This window comes from Aulostomus chinensis, chromosome 19 (assembly GCF_037954235.1).
Source record: "Aulostomus chinensis isolate RoL2024-O1b breed Wild chromosome 19, RoL_Achi_v1.0, whole genome shotgun sequence".
Taxonomy (NCBI): domain Eukaryota; kingdom Metazoa; phylum Chordata; class Actinopteri; order Syngnathiformes; family Aulostomidae; genus Aulostomus; species Aulostomus chinensis.
Window position 1 is genome coordinate 4,885,946 of NC_141338.1, and position 18,345 is coordinate 4,904,290.

Genomic DNA, 18,345 nt, shown 5'->3' on the forward strand with positions numbered 1-18,345 from the left:
TTTACTTCCAAGCCATCACATACTTGTTTCAGGCTGGATTTTCAGCTGTGACTGCCATAAAAACAAGGCTCTGCAGCAGACTGGATGGTAGAAACATGCTGCGCCTGCAAGTTTGGATTTTCACGTGCTTGTACAGAAGCTAAGGTTGCACTTTGCTTTACTTCATTACATGACATCAGAAGAAGAAATCCATTTGATGTGTAGTAACCTGCAGGGAAGGTCATAAATATAGCCCCTGTCATGTAAGCAGATGGGATTTGGACCTCACAAAAGAACAGAAAATCAAAGCCCTCTTCAAATATCTTCAAAATTACGACAGTGTCATCAGCAAACTTGAGTTAAATTGGTTTGTGCGGTTGAGCTGAGGTGATAAATATTACTTACCCTGAAAGATCATTGTCGATGACCATCTTCTGCAGGCCGGTTGAGATGCTGCAGCTTGCCTCCGCGGGAGGTGAAGCCATATGTTCCGAGGACTGTCCGGATGTCATCTGGATACTGGACGGGTTAGAGAGAGCTGTGTTCACTTCCCGCAGGATCCTTGGTAGAGGCCCGAGCTTGGAGCTGGCACTCTATGAAGAGAATTACACTGCAATTAAGCCCAAAGCCACGTACACACAACTCTACACAACCTCAGTAAGGATTTCATGTTCGCAAGTATTCAATGAAGTTATATTCCTGTACCAAACAAGCTCTCCTATCAGACAAGCTACTGAATTATGAAACAAGCTGGCCGGTCTGATTGACGGGATTCACTGTGATTTCTGAATTATTAAAAGACGAGGTTTCAGCAAGCTGGAACCTCTACCCTTGACAAAAAAGAACATGACTTGCCCTTTTTATCTAATTATTACCAGGTTCCCATCTGCTACCAGTGCTAATGCAAATGTCCTTCTAAATCCATTAATAAGCCTTAGCGAGCCTCTCAGGCTCCAGAGCGTTCTCCCCCTGTGCGCTGCAATGCAATAATAAATTATTGATTGATGTACGATAAACATCTTAATGTAGTCGAAGCACGATTCAAATCCTGAAGCTCATGATAATGGACCTGTGTAAAAAGCTGGATTCTGTCCTTTCGTAATACAATCTTCAGTGCTTCATAACTGTCGGTATCTATCTCTGTCTAAATGGTCCAAATCTGATCTGTTTTTTTCCCTGCTGATTGTGTGAAAAGGAAACAAAGGGCTGTTTTTCCTTTTGCATAAAAAAATGCTTCTTAACGCCACATTACAATATCAAGTAAAAATGAAGATATTTATTGTAAAGCCCAGCGACAGATATATCGCATCGGTGTGTATGTTCTAACTAATCTATCTAATATTTGCCGATATTAAAACTGTTTTCGACAGAACGTCATTCTGAAAATTATGCTTGAGAATCACTGACTTTGTTTCTGAACTGTAAAATACCCTGCCTCCAGTACATATCTTTGTCACTAGTTTTTAATAAAGTGAAAGGTTCATTGATAAAATCCCTGTTCCCACCATCTGCCCTAAAAATCCTTGAACGGTCAGGCCCTTATTTAGTGAATAAATATAAACCAGCTAATTTAGGACACCACATTCAGTACCTGGTCCATTTGGGACACGACCTCAGAGAGGAGGGAGTGCAGGGTGGAGAGTTCCCTGCCGAGGTCGATGTACCCCTCGAAGCCCGCCGTGTTGGAGATTGTCTCTGGGTTTGAGATTTCCAGCAGGAAGCGCTGCATGTTGGTCCACTCGTGCTCCAGGAACTGGTTCATGAAGGACATGTATTCTTCTTTGTTTCCAAATCTGAACAAGTCAGGGAAAGAAAACCGACAAAAATAAACCAGGTTTCTAAAAATATTTCCGTTTTGTCTTCAAAGTTGTTTAGAAGCCTCGCAGCTAGATATAGCCAATCTGGTCCTTTGATTCAAAAGGCGAGACTCACTTGGTGAAGTTGGCGAGGTTTTGGGTGACTTTAGCGATGAGTGTGAGCGTACGAGCTGTACGGTCATCGGGGTACTCCTGCATCAAGTTGAAAAGTGAGGGGGACATGATGGCGGGACAGAGAAAGCGCAGGAACAAGGATGCGCTGATCAGACGCTCACTGATGTCCGGTCGACCCCGGTTGCTGCATTCCTGCCGCCATGACGCAAACACCTCTTTCAGCTCTCGAGGGAAAACACTGTTGGGAATCAACCGGAGGACAGATGTTTTTAAAGAGGACCAAAAATAATCCACTTCTCACGGCACATTAAAGGGATTTCAACATTAAAGACACAAAACTGGGTCATATTAATCTAGATGTCAATTTAAACTTGTGTCCTGGCATATTTCCTGTTCTTTCATATGAAAACCAAAACCACACCTGACCAGATGAATCGGCCGTTTTTGAGCTCTGCTGGATGTTTCAAGTGGCTTTAGAACTCACATATTCAGTGCTTCATTTGCCTTTTACTGCTGAGAAATGTTGCTAACTAGCATAATACTGATTAAGCTGAAACTGCATTTTGATTGGCTTATGACTGTACCCAAATGTATTTATAAGTGAAACAAGATTAACGTTGAGGAATTACATGGTCAGCGTGTCATCATACGAGGCCAGACTGTACCGAGTGACAGGAATGCTTTATGCCTCAGGGAGGGAGGGAGGTGAAGCCCATCTTGGAATTTTGCAAAATAAAAATACAAAGAAATACTGTAAGAGCCAAATCTGGAAACTAATGTAGTTTAATACGGGACAGAGCTCTGCTGGTGCTTCCACCTAGTGGTCAACTACAACATTTTTTTTGGACTATGCAAGGTCCTCCTTTGGCGGAGTCATGGTCATTTACCAGGAGAAGACTTCTCAACGATAGAACACGGCCTGACTGAAAGATTTTGGTATTCTATTGGCATTTATTCAACAATCACTAAGAATAAAAAAAAGCACTTAAAATATCCTGTCAATACCCACTGGAATTAGGAACTTTGGAAAAAAATTTCAACCTGTGAGACAAGCTAAAATTGTACTGTTTTCCTGGAAAAAGTTGCAAATTTGACATTATTAAAGGTGAATTTTTGGTCTAAGGGGTAAAGTTTGCGTCATTAGTCCTCATCCCAGCATTCAGGAACAGAGTGAGTGTGAGATGTTCCCCCTTGTTAAGCTCAAACTCACCAGTATGACTTGATGATTTTGCAGAAGGCCAGCTCACAGCACATCTTCAGGTTACTCTGATGTTCCGGAAGATCGCCTGATGAACATTTGGATGGATCCACCTCACAGTTCTCATCTGACTCATACAGAGCCTTGATGAACTCGCCTAAAGAACACAATAAAACAATAAGGACAGATTTAAGGGACAAACTTGTCTGCGAGTCAGAGGCACATAGAGGGGGACTGTCTTTGGCTTGGCAGTGGTCTGACTTTGTTTTTCCACTGTAATCAGAATTATTGAAACGGGGACAGCAGCGTCTCCGGGGAGGCTCGGCTGTTCCTGTGGTGCTCCAGATTCAAAGATTTCAATAGTTTAGCCCGATGTCAGACAACACAAACTCCACCAGTGCAGTGATGCATAATTTACCAGCCTCCAATAGTCCTCTGAATCAACCCTGAGAGAGACGTGCAGGGAAATGAGCTGCAGTGCTTTACACAAATGTGTTTATCACTGTGGAGACGGACGACGAGAGAGAGAGACACACACACACACACACACACACACACACACACACACACACACACACACACACACACACACACACACACACCTATCTGCCCATCTCAAGGCCTGATTCACAAAAGATCTTACACTAATGATATTACAGTGCAAACACAGCCTGAACATTCTGCAGCTGGGTGCAATTTCTCCCTGTTTTGCATCAATTATCCATGCGGAAAAATATAAATAGTGGATTCGGCCCAAGAAAAAAGTCACATAAAAGCCAGTGAGAAGGAGGGGAGAAGTCAATTTTCAGACGACAAGCTGACTGATGAGGTGCACAGGCCGTCTTCAAAAGTTAGGAATTACGAAACCGAGCTCTTTGTGATTTCAAATGCACGAAGCAAGATGGCAGTAAGATGTAGCTGTCAATCAACCACGCCTGCAAAGAATTTAATGTTAGAAGAGGAACAAGATAGACGTCAGGAGTTACAAACAGCCATCAGGCTTTGCACCCTGTCTTTAAGGCTAAACTGACAGTTTTTAAAAGTCCTTGTGTGTAAGAGCAAATTCACGCCTAAGACCATCTCACCAATGACATCTTATGTTTCCGAAAGAACACAATCTCCACTTTCCAGACAGAAATCAGAGGCAAACTCTACATGCAGTCGACTAAGTTAACAAAAGGAGAGTGGCGAGACTACGGTTTGTGAGAGGAGCAGCGGTAGATCACGGCCTCTGCGTCCTCCACTCACCAAGGGCGTCCTGCAGGTACTTCTGTCCCACCAGTTTGAGGTATTCCTCGATAGCCTTCGTTGCTAATGTGTTCTCTCTGAAGATGAGGTGCTCATTCTCCCCACAGCGGTCCACCTCTGACATCATCAGGTCCGTGAGGAAGTCCTGGAAGAAAACCAAAACAAGATAAAAGCAGAGTCAACTGTTGAATTCTGCATTAGAACCAGTATTTTTACAATTTGGACGCCAGGTGAATATTTTGGATTCGACCCTGGTGGACATTATTATGTGTCATGTGAATACGGTTCCTTCGTCTCAAAGAAGGCAGTGTGTTTTTTTTTTTTTTTAATGAGTTTTCAGTTTTCTGCTTGGATTGAGGTCCCAGTTCACATAAGATGAAAATATTTTAACGTTTTGTTCAGAGAAATACCAAACTCACAATTAACACAGCTTTTTAGGTCTTAAAAACTGCAGCTGCTAACGAGCGGCTGATGAGACAACAGAAAACGTCCCGTAAACATTGAGGATCATGCATCCGTGATGCAGTCCATTCATAGCTCACGTTAGCGCTGCGCTTCTCATGACTGCATTTACTCTGAGTGGGGCTCATTTGTCAATCACTGCTGTACTTTATTCAAAAACAAATGGAGGCTTATAACGGAAAACAGATGGATTTCATCATCATCTTTGTCCTCTATGTAATCATTTCAGTCAGCAGTAGCCCACTCTGATCCTAACAGTGCAGCTTCATCTGCAACACTCAGTAACAGCCGCGTCTACGCACCTGCTCCCCGTCACAAATCGAATCCAACAAATTTACTCCTCTCAGCCATTATTCATCCGTGTCTTTAGATGCTATAGATCTGGAAACCTTCCTCCTCCTGCTAAGCTTATTGCTTCTGTCTACCTGTTCATGGCTATTGGCCGGTTTGTCAATAATAATCAACAGAGATCAGTTGCTTGACCCTGATTCTCAAGTGCTCTCCAACAACCAGCAGCAGCAGCAGCAGCAGCAAACGAGGGATCACACAACCAAACCAGTCCAAACGGACTGATGTTGCCGTAGTTACTTATCAACACACGCGTCAAACACACACCGACGTAGGTTTAACATTTGCTGAGGTTTGTTCTCCTAATAGCTCCATTATACTCACCAGCAGTTGCTAATTTTGACTCTGGCATACAATGGAATTGTTTTTGCAGTAGGAGTTTTACTGATCAGCTTCCTGAGAAAGGAAACCACATTGATGAACAATGAGATTGAGCCCCGGAAAACAATGAGCTGAAGAACATTGCAGTGCTTCCTACAGTTGAGGGGCTGCTACCAACACTACATGATACGATGAGTGGGGTTTGAAAAAGCTCTCATCACCGCTTTTACAAGAAAATCATTTTCTATGTCCTCCAAACTTGAGATGTCCAACAAATCATCCTGCAATTCCGACGCTCTACATTGTCACGGTGCAACAGGTATTAATATCACAGTTTTGTGACTGCTGAATGTGAATAAAGTGAATTCCGTCTTAACAATAAAATAGAGGGAGAATTCATGTCATCCTTTGAATTGGAAATATCCTGGATCTGGAACTCAGACTGCAGAGTAAAAACTACATATTCACCACAAAATAGGTGAAACATTTTCTTCACTTTCATTCAGATGTTCAAAGAGTGATCTTGACAGCCGTTACACTTCCCGATGAGAGAACGGAGAGTGAAAAAGACTTGTCTGCTTCCAGCTCATGGAAGTGGAGAGCAGACAAAACAGTCAGCCGACAACATACGGTTGTACATAAAAGTCAGAAAGCTACAAAACAACCTAAGTTTCTACCAAAGTCACAGTTCCCTAAAACACTTGTCAAAGGGAAAATGCTTTTCATCTCCCCCTTTTTTTATGCTGGCGTTTAGTTTGCGTGCTCTTATTTACTTGTCTTTGATGAAATGACTCTTTTAAAAGCGATATCCATAAGGACTACATGGTAGTTATCAGGTTAAGAGAAATAACAGGTGGAGACAGACATTAAAGTTCCCCAAATTTCAAAGTCTGAGACGGCGAGATGGAAAAGGATCCATCTAGGGATGAATCATCGCCCTGTTCAGATGCCTTTAACAAATGTCTGGGTGCACTCTCATGCAAGTCCCCTAGCATCTTGTTAAACTAGGGAAAGCAGCGTGGCAGCGAGGGAGAAGAGAGGCAAGTGACAGATGTGCAGAAAGAAATAGAGAGGGAGAGGAGGAAGGGAAAGAGTGGTGATCTTTAAAGAACAGAGAGGGAGGCGGAAAGAAAGCGACAGAGCCTCTCAGACGGTTTCTATAGCTGCTGCAGAAGCCTGTTATCCGGTTAATCAAAGCTACACCGCAGGGAGCCAATCATCCATTGATGTGTAGCAAAAGCAGCCTTTTTTGTAAACGCATTTGCACATTCAACACAAGCATCGACCTCACACACACAGAGACACAGACACACACACACACACACACACACACAGACAAACGCGCGCAAACTTCCAGAGAAGACGATCAAAACTCAAATTTAGCAAATGTGTTTTATCAAGAAACATGTAAATGAAAGTTTGATCTGAGACCCCTTTCGCACTGCCAGTGCCCCTGTGCATTCAAACCTTACTGGGCAATGTACTGATATCAAATCAGTATCATGGTTTGAGACTCGATATCCTAAGTTTTGGGATATCTTTATCTTTCAAAGGCTGCACTGCAGTAAAGTGATGTCATCTTGTGAACTTACCAGACTGTTTTAATGTTTGCCAGTTGGTCATTATCCCAACACAACTGGTTAGTTATCGACAATTTCATTTCCATATTGAGGCGTTTCATTAAAAAAAACACCACCACGACGTTGGACTTCGTCCGTATACTCCAGCTCTATTTCTCTCCCGCTGCAAGCAAAGGAAGATTTGCTTTTTTTCCTGGTTTGACATCACAACCATTGTCAATGCCCCAGAAAAAAGTAAACAAACGGGAAAAAAACAAAAACCAAAAAAAACAGCTTTTGCTTCGGTCTGGTTTTCAAAAACACGGCTGGGTTGAATTTATGGCCGGGATGACAAAAGCAGAAGCGTCAAACTGTTGTGGCCTCCATGTAAATAGCTGATAGAGGAGCACCAACCGCTCATCACATGAGGGCCTGAGATTGGAGGCACCAGAAGCGGCTGCCGATGACCTCGTGCACCCGTGTTTTGTGTTCACATCACAGTTGATTTCCTCTCGCATACAAAAGCCTGATATTAGCAGGTGTTAGCAGGATTTTGACCACTGGGAAAAGAGACAAATTCCTTTTTTATCTGTGTCCGGTACAAAGTGTTCTACAGAAATTGCTGAAATATATTCATTCGATGTTTCTGAAGGACGAACGGGTTCGTGGAAAGCTCATGGTTATCATATCGAAGCCAAACACGGCACAGAGATGCCAGAGGAACCCTGGATACCCATCCCATCATTAAACCAGGGGTCCTTGGGTTTTTGGGGTCTTTTTGGTCCTTACTGGGAGAAAATGTCATCCCAATCATGATATTCCTTCTATCTCCACCCCTCTTTGGCTGTTTGTCTCCCACCTCCCCTCTGTCCTCTCTGCTCTGCACTTCTTATGAGGCCACCGAAGCGAATCAAATCCGCGTCTGATTAGAGAGCGTGGGCAGACGAAACAGACAGAGAGAGAGAGAGAGAGAGAGAGAGAACAGAGAGACATCAAAGAGACAGAAACATAACAGAATTATCTATAGAGGAAAAAGGTAACAGCCACCGCCTCATTCTCGCTCCCAAACAGAGCAAAAGGTGCAACATGATGACCTGTATTCACGGAGAAAAAGTGACTGGCTTGTGTGTGTATGACTCAAACACACTCACTGAGTTATCAGCGTAACCATGACAACGAAAGAAGGACCTTTGCCTGAACCTGAGCCACAGAGGAACCAGGAACCCCAACTAGTTCTGAGCCAAAATGTAACCAGATGTCAGCCACAGTGTTCAAACATGTGAGGGCCACTGCAGCATCGTCCATTGACGTGTTAGCAATGAGGATACGTTCCAACCGCTTCCAATAATAATAATAATAATCTCCTCCGGTGACGGGTGTGAGTTGGTAGAGCCTGGGATCATAGTGATGCTTTTGCATATTTAGCTCTGCTTCTATTGCAACCCATTTTTCAAGACATACAACATGTTCATAAGATTGATTTCTTGCCTTCCAGATGGCCAATGGTTTCTCATTTCAGCTCACTACTGAAATAGAACTCTGACCATTTCCTTGCCTTTTTTTTTTTTTTTTTTGTGGTTCGGAGATAAACGGCAGCATAGAAGTGCAGCTGCAACCAAGTCTTCATCTCAGAGATGTTGCTGTGAGATTCATGGTAACAAATTCACACCAGAAATATGAGTCGGAGTCTGAAGCCACGGTGTTGGTGGAGCACAGTGACAACGCTCGCACGCAAATGTTTAACAGGTCCGGCCACTATCTTTGTTTCGCATTTGGAATGCTAACATACGGGGACACGAAGGTCCCAGTATTCCACGAAACAAACAAACCAGGCCAGTCAGCAGGAAACAAAGCAAACCTAAAGATGGAGATGCAAGAGAGTCGCACTCTAGAAGGGTGGCGAGATGATTTCTAGAAATCAATCAATGCATTAATAAATCAATAAAAGTTGGCCTTGATTGTCTCTAAAGGTAGAATTACAAAGTAGCAGCAGCATGGATAAGCCCATTAATGCCTGTGTGTGGGTCACAAGTTTATGGCACCTCTATTTTGTGGGTCATGAGAGGAAATGTTGTAGGACTGCTGATATATTAGTGAAATTAAAGCACGGACTGCCAAGAAGGATGTAAAAATGTTTTAGAGAATGATCAGCAGTAAAGCTAACTACATACTTTATGTGCTTTGCAGTAATGGACTGAAATCATAGAGCAGCACCGGAATGATTATATAAGTTTTCTTTCTTTTCTTTTTTTCCTTTCACTGAGCAATCATGTCCTAAAAAGAGCGCGGAGCTTCTTCCTGTTCCACCCTGTCATCCATCAGCCTTCTCAGTTCTGCACCCTAGCCCTCCCTCCTCCCTCTGCCTCGGTGCTAATACAGAGAAGTAGAGCACTCTTTGTATCAGTGCCACATCTCATCAGCCAAACCATGTCTCAAAAAAACCCACCACCCCCACCATGCAGAACACCCAGAAAGGAGGTTGATATGAAGACGGAGCCGGGGTGATCAGCGACGCAGCTGATTAGATCTAATAAATAGGGAACGGAGTCCTGTTGAAAGAGATGAGAAGCTCCCTGGAGATGAGCTTACTTGCCAGGAAAAACTCATAAAGTCTTGTCCGTTGCAGAGCTTTACACAAAACAATCTCATCAGCACCAGGCACAGGCCCGGTTTGGGCACTGCTTACATCTCAATCCAGCAATATTCCACTGCACGCTGAGCAGGCATTTCATGTTTTTGAGTTAAAACACAAAAAAGGCCTCTACTGAAGTTGGAGGAGATGACAAACCGCAGCATTTGATTAGACGACTCGCTGCAGGTGTCTCACACACACTAACCTATTCAGTGATTAGCGTTTTAGATGACTTATACTCCAGCACGATGTGCCGTTGGCCAGTCTGAAGGATGCACACGCTGTGACTTTTCTGATCACATAATCAGTGCAAGCCACCACCTTCTAATGTCTCGTTTCCAAATACAGACGTCTGGTGTCGGTGATTTCCTATCATATTCCAAGTGCGCCCCTGCAAGGCAGCAGAAAGGCGTGCTGATTAGCTCATAGACGAGAGAAAGAGGGTAATTTTGTCTTTTTTCCGACACCTAGACATGTGGAACCCTTCAGAGGTAACTGCAGAGAAAGTAAAACCTCGGTATTTAACTCACTTGTAGCTTGTCAGGTGTTTTTGAATAAACAGAAGGAAGAGCTTCACAAAGACATCAGGGATCACAAAGGCTTCTGGAGGAAATTCATGGACTTCCAATGTATTAAAGAGCCTCCAGACGTCCGTGCGTGGAAACCGGGCGTAGCCGTAATTTGTGGCGTCTACAACTGAACACAGTCATTCCTTTATTAAAAGAATAAAAGGTTTAGAGATCAATAAATATTGAGTTACTAATAAGATGTCATCAAACAGAGAGCTAACACAGGGCAGTAAATCCACCCTCCTTGAGTATGTGGCTCAAGTAAACCAGCTCATCAGTGTAACAAGCATCCTCACGTTCAGAAACAGGTGAAGTAAGAAAGAGTTGGCGGGACATAAACACACAAATATGGGTGTGTTCCTACATCTGCCTCGAAATATAGGAATGAAAATGAAGGCAAAAAATAACCACGCTTATGCTTCTAACCTGCTCAGATGTATTTCCTGTTTCCATGGTAATTTAAAGCAAATGTGAGTGTAAAAAAATAAAAGCACACCTGAAAAGCATAATAACGGTGCAGGATAGAGCCTGAGAGAAATGTGTTCTGCACAGTATAATATTCATGAGGGTTACTGCACAAATGTAGCAGACATTAGGTTGATAGAATGGAAAAAAGAGATTTTTCTTGTATGAACTAATAAAAACTATCCATCCATCCATTTTCTATACCACTTATCTGTTAAGGGTCACCGGGGGAAGTGAGGATGGAACCAGCGACGCTTCGGTTGCTAGACGGCCACTCTACCACCGCGCCGCTCCTGTCTGATTCAAACGATCAACATCTATTTCTACCAGTATCTAAGTTACCTCTCCTCTCCTGTTAAACTGTCATTGTTATGGAGGGTGATATCTTTTTTGAGCGACAGAATATGAGTTAATATGTGGATTTTGAATTCTGTGTTTTTGTCGTATGGTGAAGTAATACAAAAAAAGAAACAAAAAAAAACAACAACTAATACTTCATTCTAAGAAGTAGAAAGAAATGGAAATGATTTGCCGATGCTGACATTCAGTGTGTGTTAGCACTATGTCAATATTCAGAAAATATGCATCCCACAAAGCTGCAAATACATCTTTTTGAATCTTTCAAAGTGAGCACTTTTTATAATAGCAGGGTATAATTACTCACTGTGATGAGGAAGGGGAAAATCTACTCCAGTAACAATTTGACTAATTGATCAAATGTCTAACCTGGGGCAAGGTCTGACTAAAGACCATGGGGAGGTAAACAGGAACTACTCCAGCCACTCCATCCTTTCCTCTCCTCATCTTTCCATCCCTTCGCCTCCCCTGGTCTCCCTCCCTGGAGACTGCTGGCTAGAATTACAGCACTATAGCCTGCAGCTCTTCCTATGAGGGTCACATTGGGTTGACAAGGAGGACTGGGGGCCGAATGGAAATGGAGGCAGTTCGTCCCGAAGGCGCAGAGACTTGTCATTCGATACAAAGACTGAAGCGCTCCTGATTTAGCTGCGAGTGCATATGATCATTAGGAGGCTAAGTTTGACTGGAAGGGATTTTACATTCAGTGTCATCAGCTCCCAAACATCATGTTTATTGACTTGCTGTGCAAATTCTGTGTGTGTGTGTGTGTGTGTGTGTGTGTGTTATAATTCTATTATGCTCTAATGCCATCAGTCTGCAACACCCTGTAACAGGCATTTGATAAGGAATGGAAAATTTAGCATGCTGTAACATTTCAGCACTGTACTTTAAGTGCTGACTGTATCTAAAAATAAGTTGCTAGCATATATTAAATTCTTTCTTTTGCAGGTCAGATTTTCCTGAGATTTCTAGACAAGTGTGTAAAACAGCAAACTGTGGTACATGTGAAATTATCTGGGTCACCCTGATATTTCTGTACTGCTCCGTGTAGTACACTCTGCACTATGTACTTGCAATCACAGTTGTGAGAATTTCGACAGGTTCGTGTTGGGTCACGTCAAACACAGATGATTGATGAGTACAGAGTTTGTAGGTGCAAAAGCTACACGTTTGTCTTGTGTTGGTGTGGTTCACCCTCACAACACAGATAAGATGGCGACTGCTGAGTGAGATATGTGTCCAGCGTTTTCGGCCACTGTGAGTTCATGACCTGGCCACTCACAGCTCACTACATGCTGACGTAATTGGCTGTGTGAATGCACTTAAGCGCTTAAACTGGCAAAAGCAGGTAGGGAAGTATCAGAAACTGGACATCAGGTTAGCGTTGATAAAGCTAAAGCTTTGCTAAAGCATGCTAAAGCTAACATCACTCCATCATGTTTACATGCTCCAGAGTGAAGAATTTCAACTTGATCCTGCAGCTGGACAACACGTTTCCCAAGTTATTATAATTAATCCTGAAGGGGACATTTTATGGCAATCCAGAGTTGTTGAGACATTTCAGTGTGGACCAAAGAACGCCATCATCATCCCTCTGGTGGCGTACCGGTGCGGTCGATTTAGCTGCCTTTCTATAAACCGAGCAGCACAGAGTTTTTAAAACATATTCATGTTCATCATGCACACGAGCTATTATGGGCAATGGACAAAAATTCGAAGTGACCTGCCAAATAATGGACGAACTTGCCAAGATGACTTGGAGCTCGAAACAATATCAGGAACATGGAAGAAGTAACGGCCAGTGGTGGTGTGGGACACAGTGGGTGAGGTAGACCTGTAGGATGCAGCCAGGTATTTTTGGCACACTGCAGATTTTACTTTTGTTTGTATAATAAATACTATATTTTGTCCGAACCAGTAAACATTACCAGTAAGTCTCTGCTTTCCCTCCCTCCCTCCCACACACACACACACGCACACGCACACACACACACACGCGCGCACACACACACACAGTACACCTCTCTCCAATATCCACCTAAGTTCAAGGGTACACCTCTTTTGTGGTAAATATAGATTAGAGCTATTAAAAAAAATCTGGTGATCCACACAAAGCATCTCCATATATGGTAAAAAGTTCTTGCAGGGAGTGGCTAGTATGGTATAACCAGTCACTGGCCTTCCTCTCACGGGTCAGCTGATTAATTCAAAGGCAGGTTTAAAAAGCCCAGAGGAATACAGAACTACCAGGGCCCTTCATGTCATGTTAATAAATCATTTGTCACAGCAAATTATGCACGAACGAATAACTGTGCTTGTGTGCCACAGCTGTGGTGATGAGCATCGCTGCCCACTGATGACACACTGGATTAATTAATAATATACTGGTGGTTGACATAACTAGAGGAGAGGAAGTGTGCGGCAGGTTGACAAGCGCAGAGGAGGCTCACATATTTCGACCTCTTAAGGAGCGCTATTAGTTTACCTTGAGGAGCAGCAGCAACATAAAATTGCAATGGCATAATAACCAGATCCTCCTCTGGCCCGTCATCACGAGGATAAATCCTCCTTATCGTCACTTCCCAACTGTGGCCGAGTAGCAGCAACAAAATTAGAGCATAATCTTCCTGAGGGCTGAGGTGTCAAGGAGACTAGATCAATAGCGGAGAGGATTCATGCCAGGAGTGGATATTTTCAGATGAAAGAGTGGTGAACTTCTCCAGGCAATCCCCGAACTGCAAAGGGTTTGTTATGGTTAGTGTGGGGCAAAGTACATGACCCAAGTGCTTGAGTCAAAGTATACAGACTGCTGATCAAATATGACTCAGAACAAGAGGAACAGCTGAAGTTTCAACAAGTCAAGTTTTCAAACTACTAAAATATTTTAAAAAGTACATTTTCTTTTCACACTATAATTCTCACAGAATCTCAACGTGCCTTCTCGGGTTGTACGGCGAGTTCTTCAAGCAGGCCGGGGGTTCTTTGGTTCTGAATTGTTGTGATTATCTGCCTTCTCCATCAGCATCGCTGACGTGCTGCGAAAGGGGAAGTCTCTCAGGCTTCAGAACTTCCCCGTATCGTAATGAACAACTGCAAAACTCACAGGAATGCAGTGGGACAAAAATACAGTATTTGTGGTAGAAATATAATGGAGTGAGAGTCATGAATTTACAAAGAAACTAATACACAAATGAAGTTCAGATTCTTAGAAAACGTGAGTACAGTAGTCAGGTAAATTGACTTGGCTGCCCACCACTTTGTTCTCGTATAAAGACATGACACCTTTTCCCACCGGGGAGAGGAGAAGGCATGACCTTACACCACAGGAAATTAGCAAAAATGTAAGGATTTGATTTCTCGTTTAGATTTAAATTAGATTTAGCACTTAAAAAGCTTCGACCCACTCCAGCAGTGTGCGGTCTGACTCGATCCTGAGCAATCGCACACCACATATATCTCCATATAACGGCAGACCTACTCAATCAAGCATAAAATCGAATAAATGACCTGCCATCCCACGCTAATGTCTTGTGATTATACATAGGTGTGTGTGTGTGTGTGTGTGTGTCTGTGTGTGTGTATAACGTTAGCATCTGTGCAGTGATGCAGGGCGTGGCTGTCATCAATGACTCCGCACATCAATAGAGCTTCGTCAGAAAATACATCTCTCTGGAGAGCTTTGGCCTCAAGATGCGATGAAGCTTGAAAGAGAGATGAAGGAAGGCAAACACACAAAGTCGGGAGGGAACAAAGCAGACGGAGTGAGGGGACAACAGTGCGGTGTAATTATTTTGTGATGGGTGATAAAGTGACAGGGGAAGTAACAGACGACTTCAAGTGTTGCATGCTAATGACCTTTACAATCCGCAGCTCTCAACAACAGCCAGCTGCAATCAGAAGCTGTTGCCCACCTGCACTCAGCTGATTAAACAGCATCCACATCAGCAGAACCGGCTCCATCCCCCGCTAGAGCGACAAAGAGTTCGTGCTGCTGCTGCTGCTGCATCTCTAAAGGAAACGCTCACCTCTTGTTCACCCCTGTTGGGTGTCAGGAAGGGTGCAATATAGTCCCTTACAGTGACTACAAGAGCAAGACAAAGTCTCTGTCATCCTCTCTGAACTCCAGAGACCCTGACTCATGGATTTTACTTGAGACAGAATAGCTGCAGGAACACTAGGCAGGAGGGCAGATAAACAATGGCTCCATTACACAATTACAGGAACCCAATAAAAACAAGCTTACATGCAAGTTTCTATTTGCTTCAATAAATAGCTTGATTACCAGTGTTGGGGACAACCACACCCTGTTGGCAGCAGATGAATAAAGACTTCAATTTTGAAGATTTCAAATGAACAAACCTTGCAATATGCAAGGCTGAGATATGCATGTGTGCCGCATCTATGCTGCAGCAAAGGATATCCTCATCAGCTCTTGAGAATACAGCAGGATAATTGGTGGGCTCGTTCATCCGTCATGGATGAAGGAAAAACGTGGGTCTAAACACGTCCGACCACTTCACAACGTCTTGAATGATGAAAGAATGATTTAGAAATGGAAGCCTGAGCAGCTAACAGCCCTGGCATGTCTGTGCGACTTTCAATGAAGAGGAGCTACACTGAACATCTACCAGGATCAAACACATCACTGCTGGTATTAATAAGAACATTTCTGTCCTAATTAATCGAGCTCAGCATGTAATCTATTGTTTTACATCAGCCCTGAGCCTGTGAGGTGAATCCTGACACGGACTCAACTGATTTTATTATAGGAAAAAAAAGAAGAAGAAGAACGTTAGTGTCCTCTTCTAATTGGCTCTGCTGTGAGGCGGGTGGTCCAGGTCTCACCATGAAGGAGGAACCTGCGAATTATTTTTGATCAAGAAAATATTCACAGGAACGTTCGCCAACATTAGCTTTCTAAATAACCTCATGTCACAGCTCAGAGATTTCCTCCATGTTCTCTTGCACTGGAATTTTGCACCATGACTCAACAGTCTATCGTTCAGATAAGAGGCAGACTCTGAGACTTGGCACGTTCCTTTTTCTTCTCATGGCAAACACACGGTCCGGATTTATGGAAAATCACTGTGTCGCAGACTGGGAGGGAGCAGCACATTATTGTGTCTGACTATGACCCCTGCAGCTCTCTTCAGCCCCTCCAATCATTCCTAACCTTAGCTTTTACTGTTTTGTGTGTGTGTAAGTGTGTGTTTTTAAAAAACATACCATGGGTGGATTTAGACCTTGGTGACCTCATCAATTGTCTGTCAATTATTCAGTGTTGGCATGGATATCTTGGATTCAAGTAGACTCCCAGAAATGATGTTGCACGGTAGCTGTCACGGTGAAGTCCAGCAGCGAGGTGGGATTTCAAGCAGACGCTCGCAGCGAAGAGTGAAGGACCGTTCAAGTTTTCGTGAGGTAGTTTTTGTTAGTTTTGTTCCGGAGCTTGCAGCAAATGACTGGAACACACTAGACGATGTATTCGAAGGTTTGTGAGCAGATGTTTTGTTCAGTTTTGCTGCTGTCGGTCATTAGTTAACATTAGCGTCTAACAACAAATATGTGACTGTTTTGTGAACTCTGGAATCACCAAAACATCATGCAGGGGAGAACTTTATGAATTCAAGACATCTAATGGCGAGTTAATGATAAATAAATGACAATGTCTGGGTGAAGTAGTCCTTGTGTTAAATTTTGCAGCAGCAGAATGGCAGGAAATTGTCAGGTAAGGGGCTTGGTAACATAAAAAAGGACAAAATTTTCAACCATGAAGCAACACTGCATTTAAAGACCAAAAAAAAAAAAAAAAAAAACTCCAAACAAAACTGGATAATTTGATGATCTCACTCATGATAATCCACCTTGAAATGCCACCTCTGGTGAAAGCACAGTTTCATTAAGTGACACGTCCTTAGCTTCCAGAACACCAGTCAGGAAGGGAGACCAGGAGAGGAGAGAGAGAAGCTAAAGTTTCGGTACTTTGCGAGGGAGGTGGGGATTAATTGAAAGTAATTAAAAAATGTGACCATCTCGCCAGGGAGCTGTAGAGGCCTTCTCCCCTCATCAATCAACAGCTATCATTCCTGAGCCTGAACTGGCAGACTGGCAGTACAGTGGGAATATACACCACATCTTAAACACTAATCATTCATCATTCTGCTAAGCTGTGATAAAGTCAAAGAAAGTTTCAAGGCTCGTCTGACGAGATACTGTCATGAAAACTAAATTGAGGCATAAGTGGTCGCTAGCAACTGATGAGGCAGAAAAGACAAAGACGTTGACGCTGCAATGATGAAAGCAGCCTGAAGCAATTTCCCTCTAAAAGCTGACAAACAGAGTTATTTCAGTCGGTCATTACAAGGACAGCATGATGCCTATTTCCTGTCCTGCATTCTACTGTTGGTGAAAAATGTTTCATCCATTAAAGCAGCATGATGAACTTGGACTTTTTTTCCCTTCAACAGCAGCCTCTGCTAAGACCAAGTGGTAAAAGACATGATGCCTTTAAATTCAAACGTAAAACATGATTTCAAATGGAGCAACTGATCTGTAGACGTAGAGAGTTGCCTCGCAAGGCAGAAGGTTTAGTGAGATCTCAGCATCAGGAGCTCACGCGAGAAACCGTCTCCTCAAGCTTGAAATTATGCACTTTCTTCCAAATCACCAGTAGTTTTGACCAGTCAGCTGCCTTTGAGGAAGTTGTGTGGTTTGGGTGTGACAATAGAGAAAAAAATTAGTTCAAAAAGACAATGGAGGATTCTGCAATGGTTAACATCAATGTTGCCATAGCACTGTTTTTGGCTCTTCTACCGACCGCATAAACATGCAGTACTTTTCCGTGATGAGAGTTCAGAGCTAATTTCTAGTACCTAAAAGCAGCACTACCCAGCAGGAGTTTTGTGTACGGTCAGCTGAAGTTTCACGGTGCAGGAGAAGGCGTTCAGGGCTCAGAGGACGAATAAAAGCTGTCCTGTTGTTCCGCAAAAGTCAGCGTACCATCAAAAGATGCTAAAGGGTAAGTTCAAGCTAAAATGCTACATGAAGTTGCTCTACATAGTCTGTGAAATGTGCTTAAACCCATCCAGTATCATGGAGCATTTCTTAAATTTATCAGTAAATTGCTTGGTCTAGTAAATAGTGAATATTTATTGAACTGCAAAGACTTGTTTTGGTGCCAAAGTAAGTCAAATACGGCCATTTTGAATGGACCGTAAGATTATCCGAGCCCAATGGCCTGCTGTCATGGGAGACTTAGCTCCTACTGTGGTAG

At 43.1% G+C, this 18,345-nt stretch overlaps 1 protein-coding gene across 11 annotated transcripts in view; it reads right to left on the reverse strand.

The window, feature by feature from the left end:
- Positions 1–18,345, reverse strand: part of dab2ipb (DAB2 interacting protein b) — a 171,502-nt gene that overhangs the window by 15,872 nt on the left and 137,285 nt on the right. For all 11 annotated transcript variants that reach the window (XM_086186535.1, XM_086186541.1, XM_086186537.1 and 8 more), the window contains 5 exons: positions 4,357–4,501; positions 3,121–3,265; positions 1,912–2,148; positions 1,571–1,772; positions 385–572 (listed from right to left, as the gene is read on the reverse strand). In XM_086186535.1, coding sequence (XP_086042661.1) covers positions 385–572; positions 1,571–1,772; positions 1,912–2,148; positions 3,121–3,265; positions 4,357–4,501 — 917 coding nt within the window. The remainder of the gene's footprint in view (positions 1–384; positions 573–1,570; positions 1,773–1,911; positions 2,149–3,120; positions 3,266–4,356; positions 4,502–18,345) is intronic.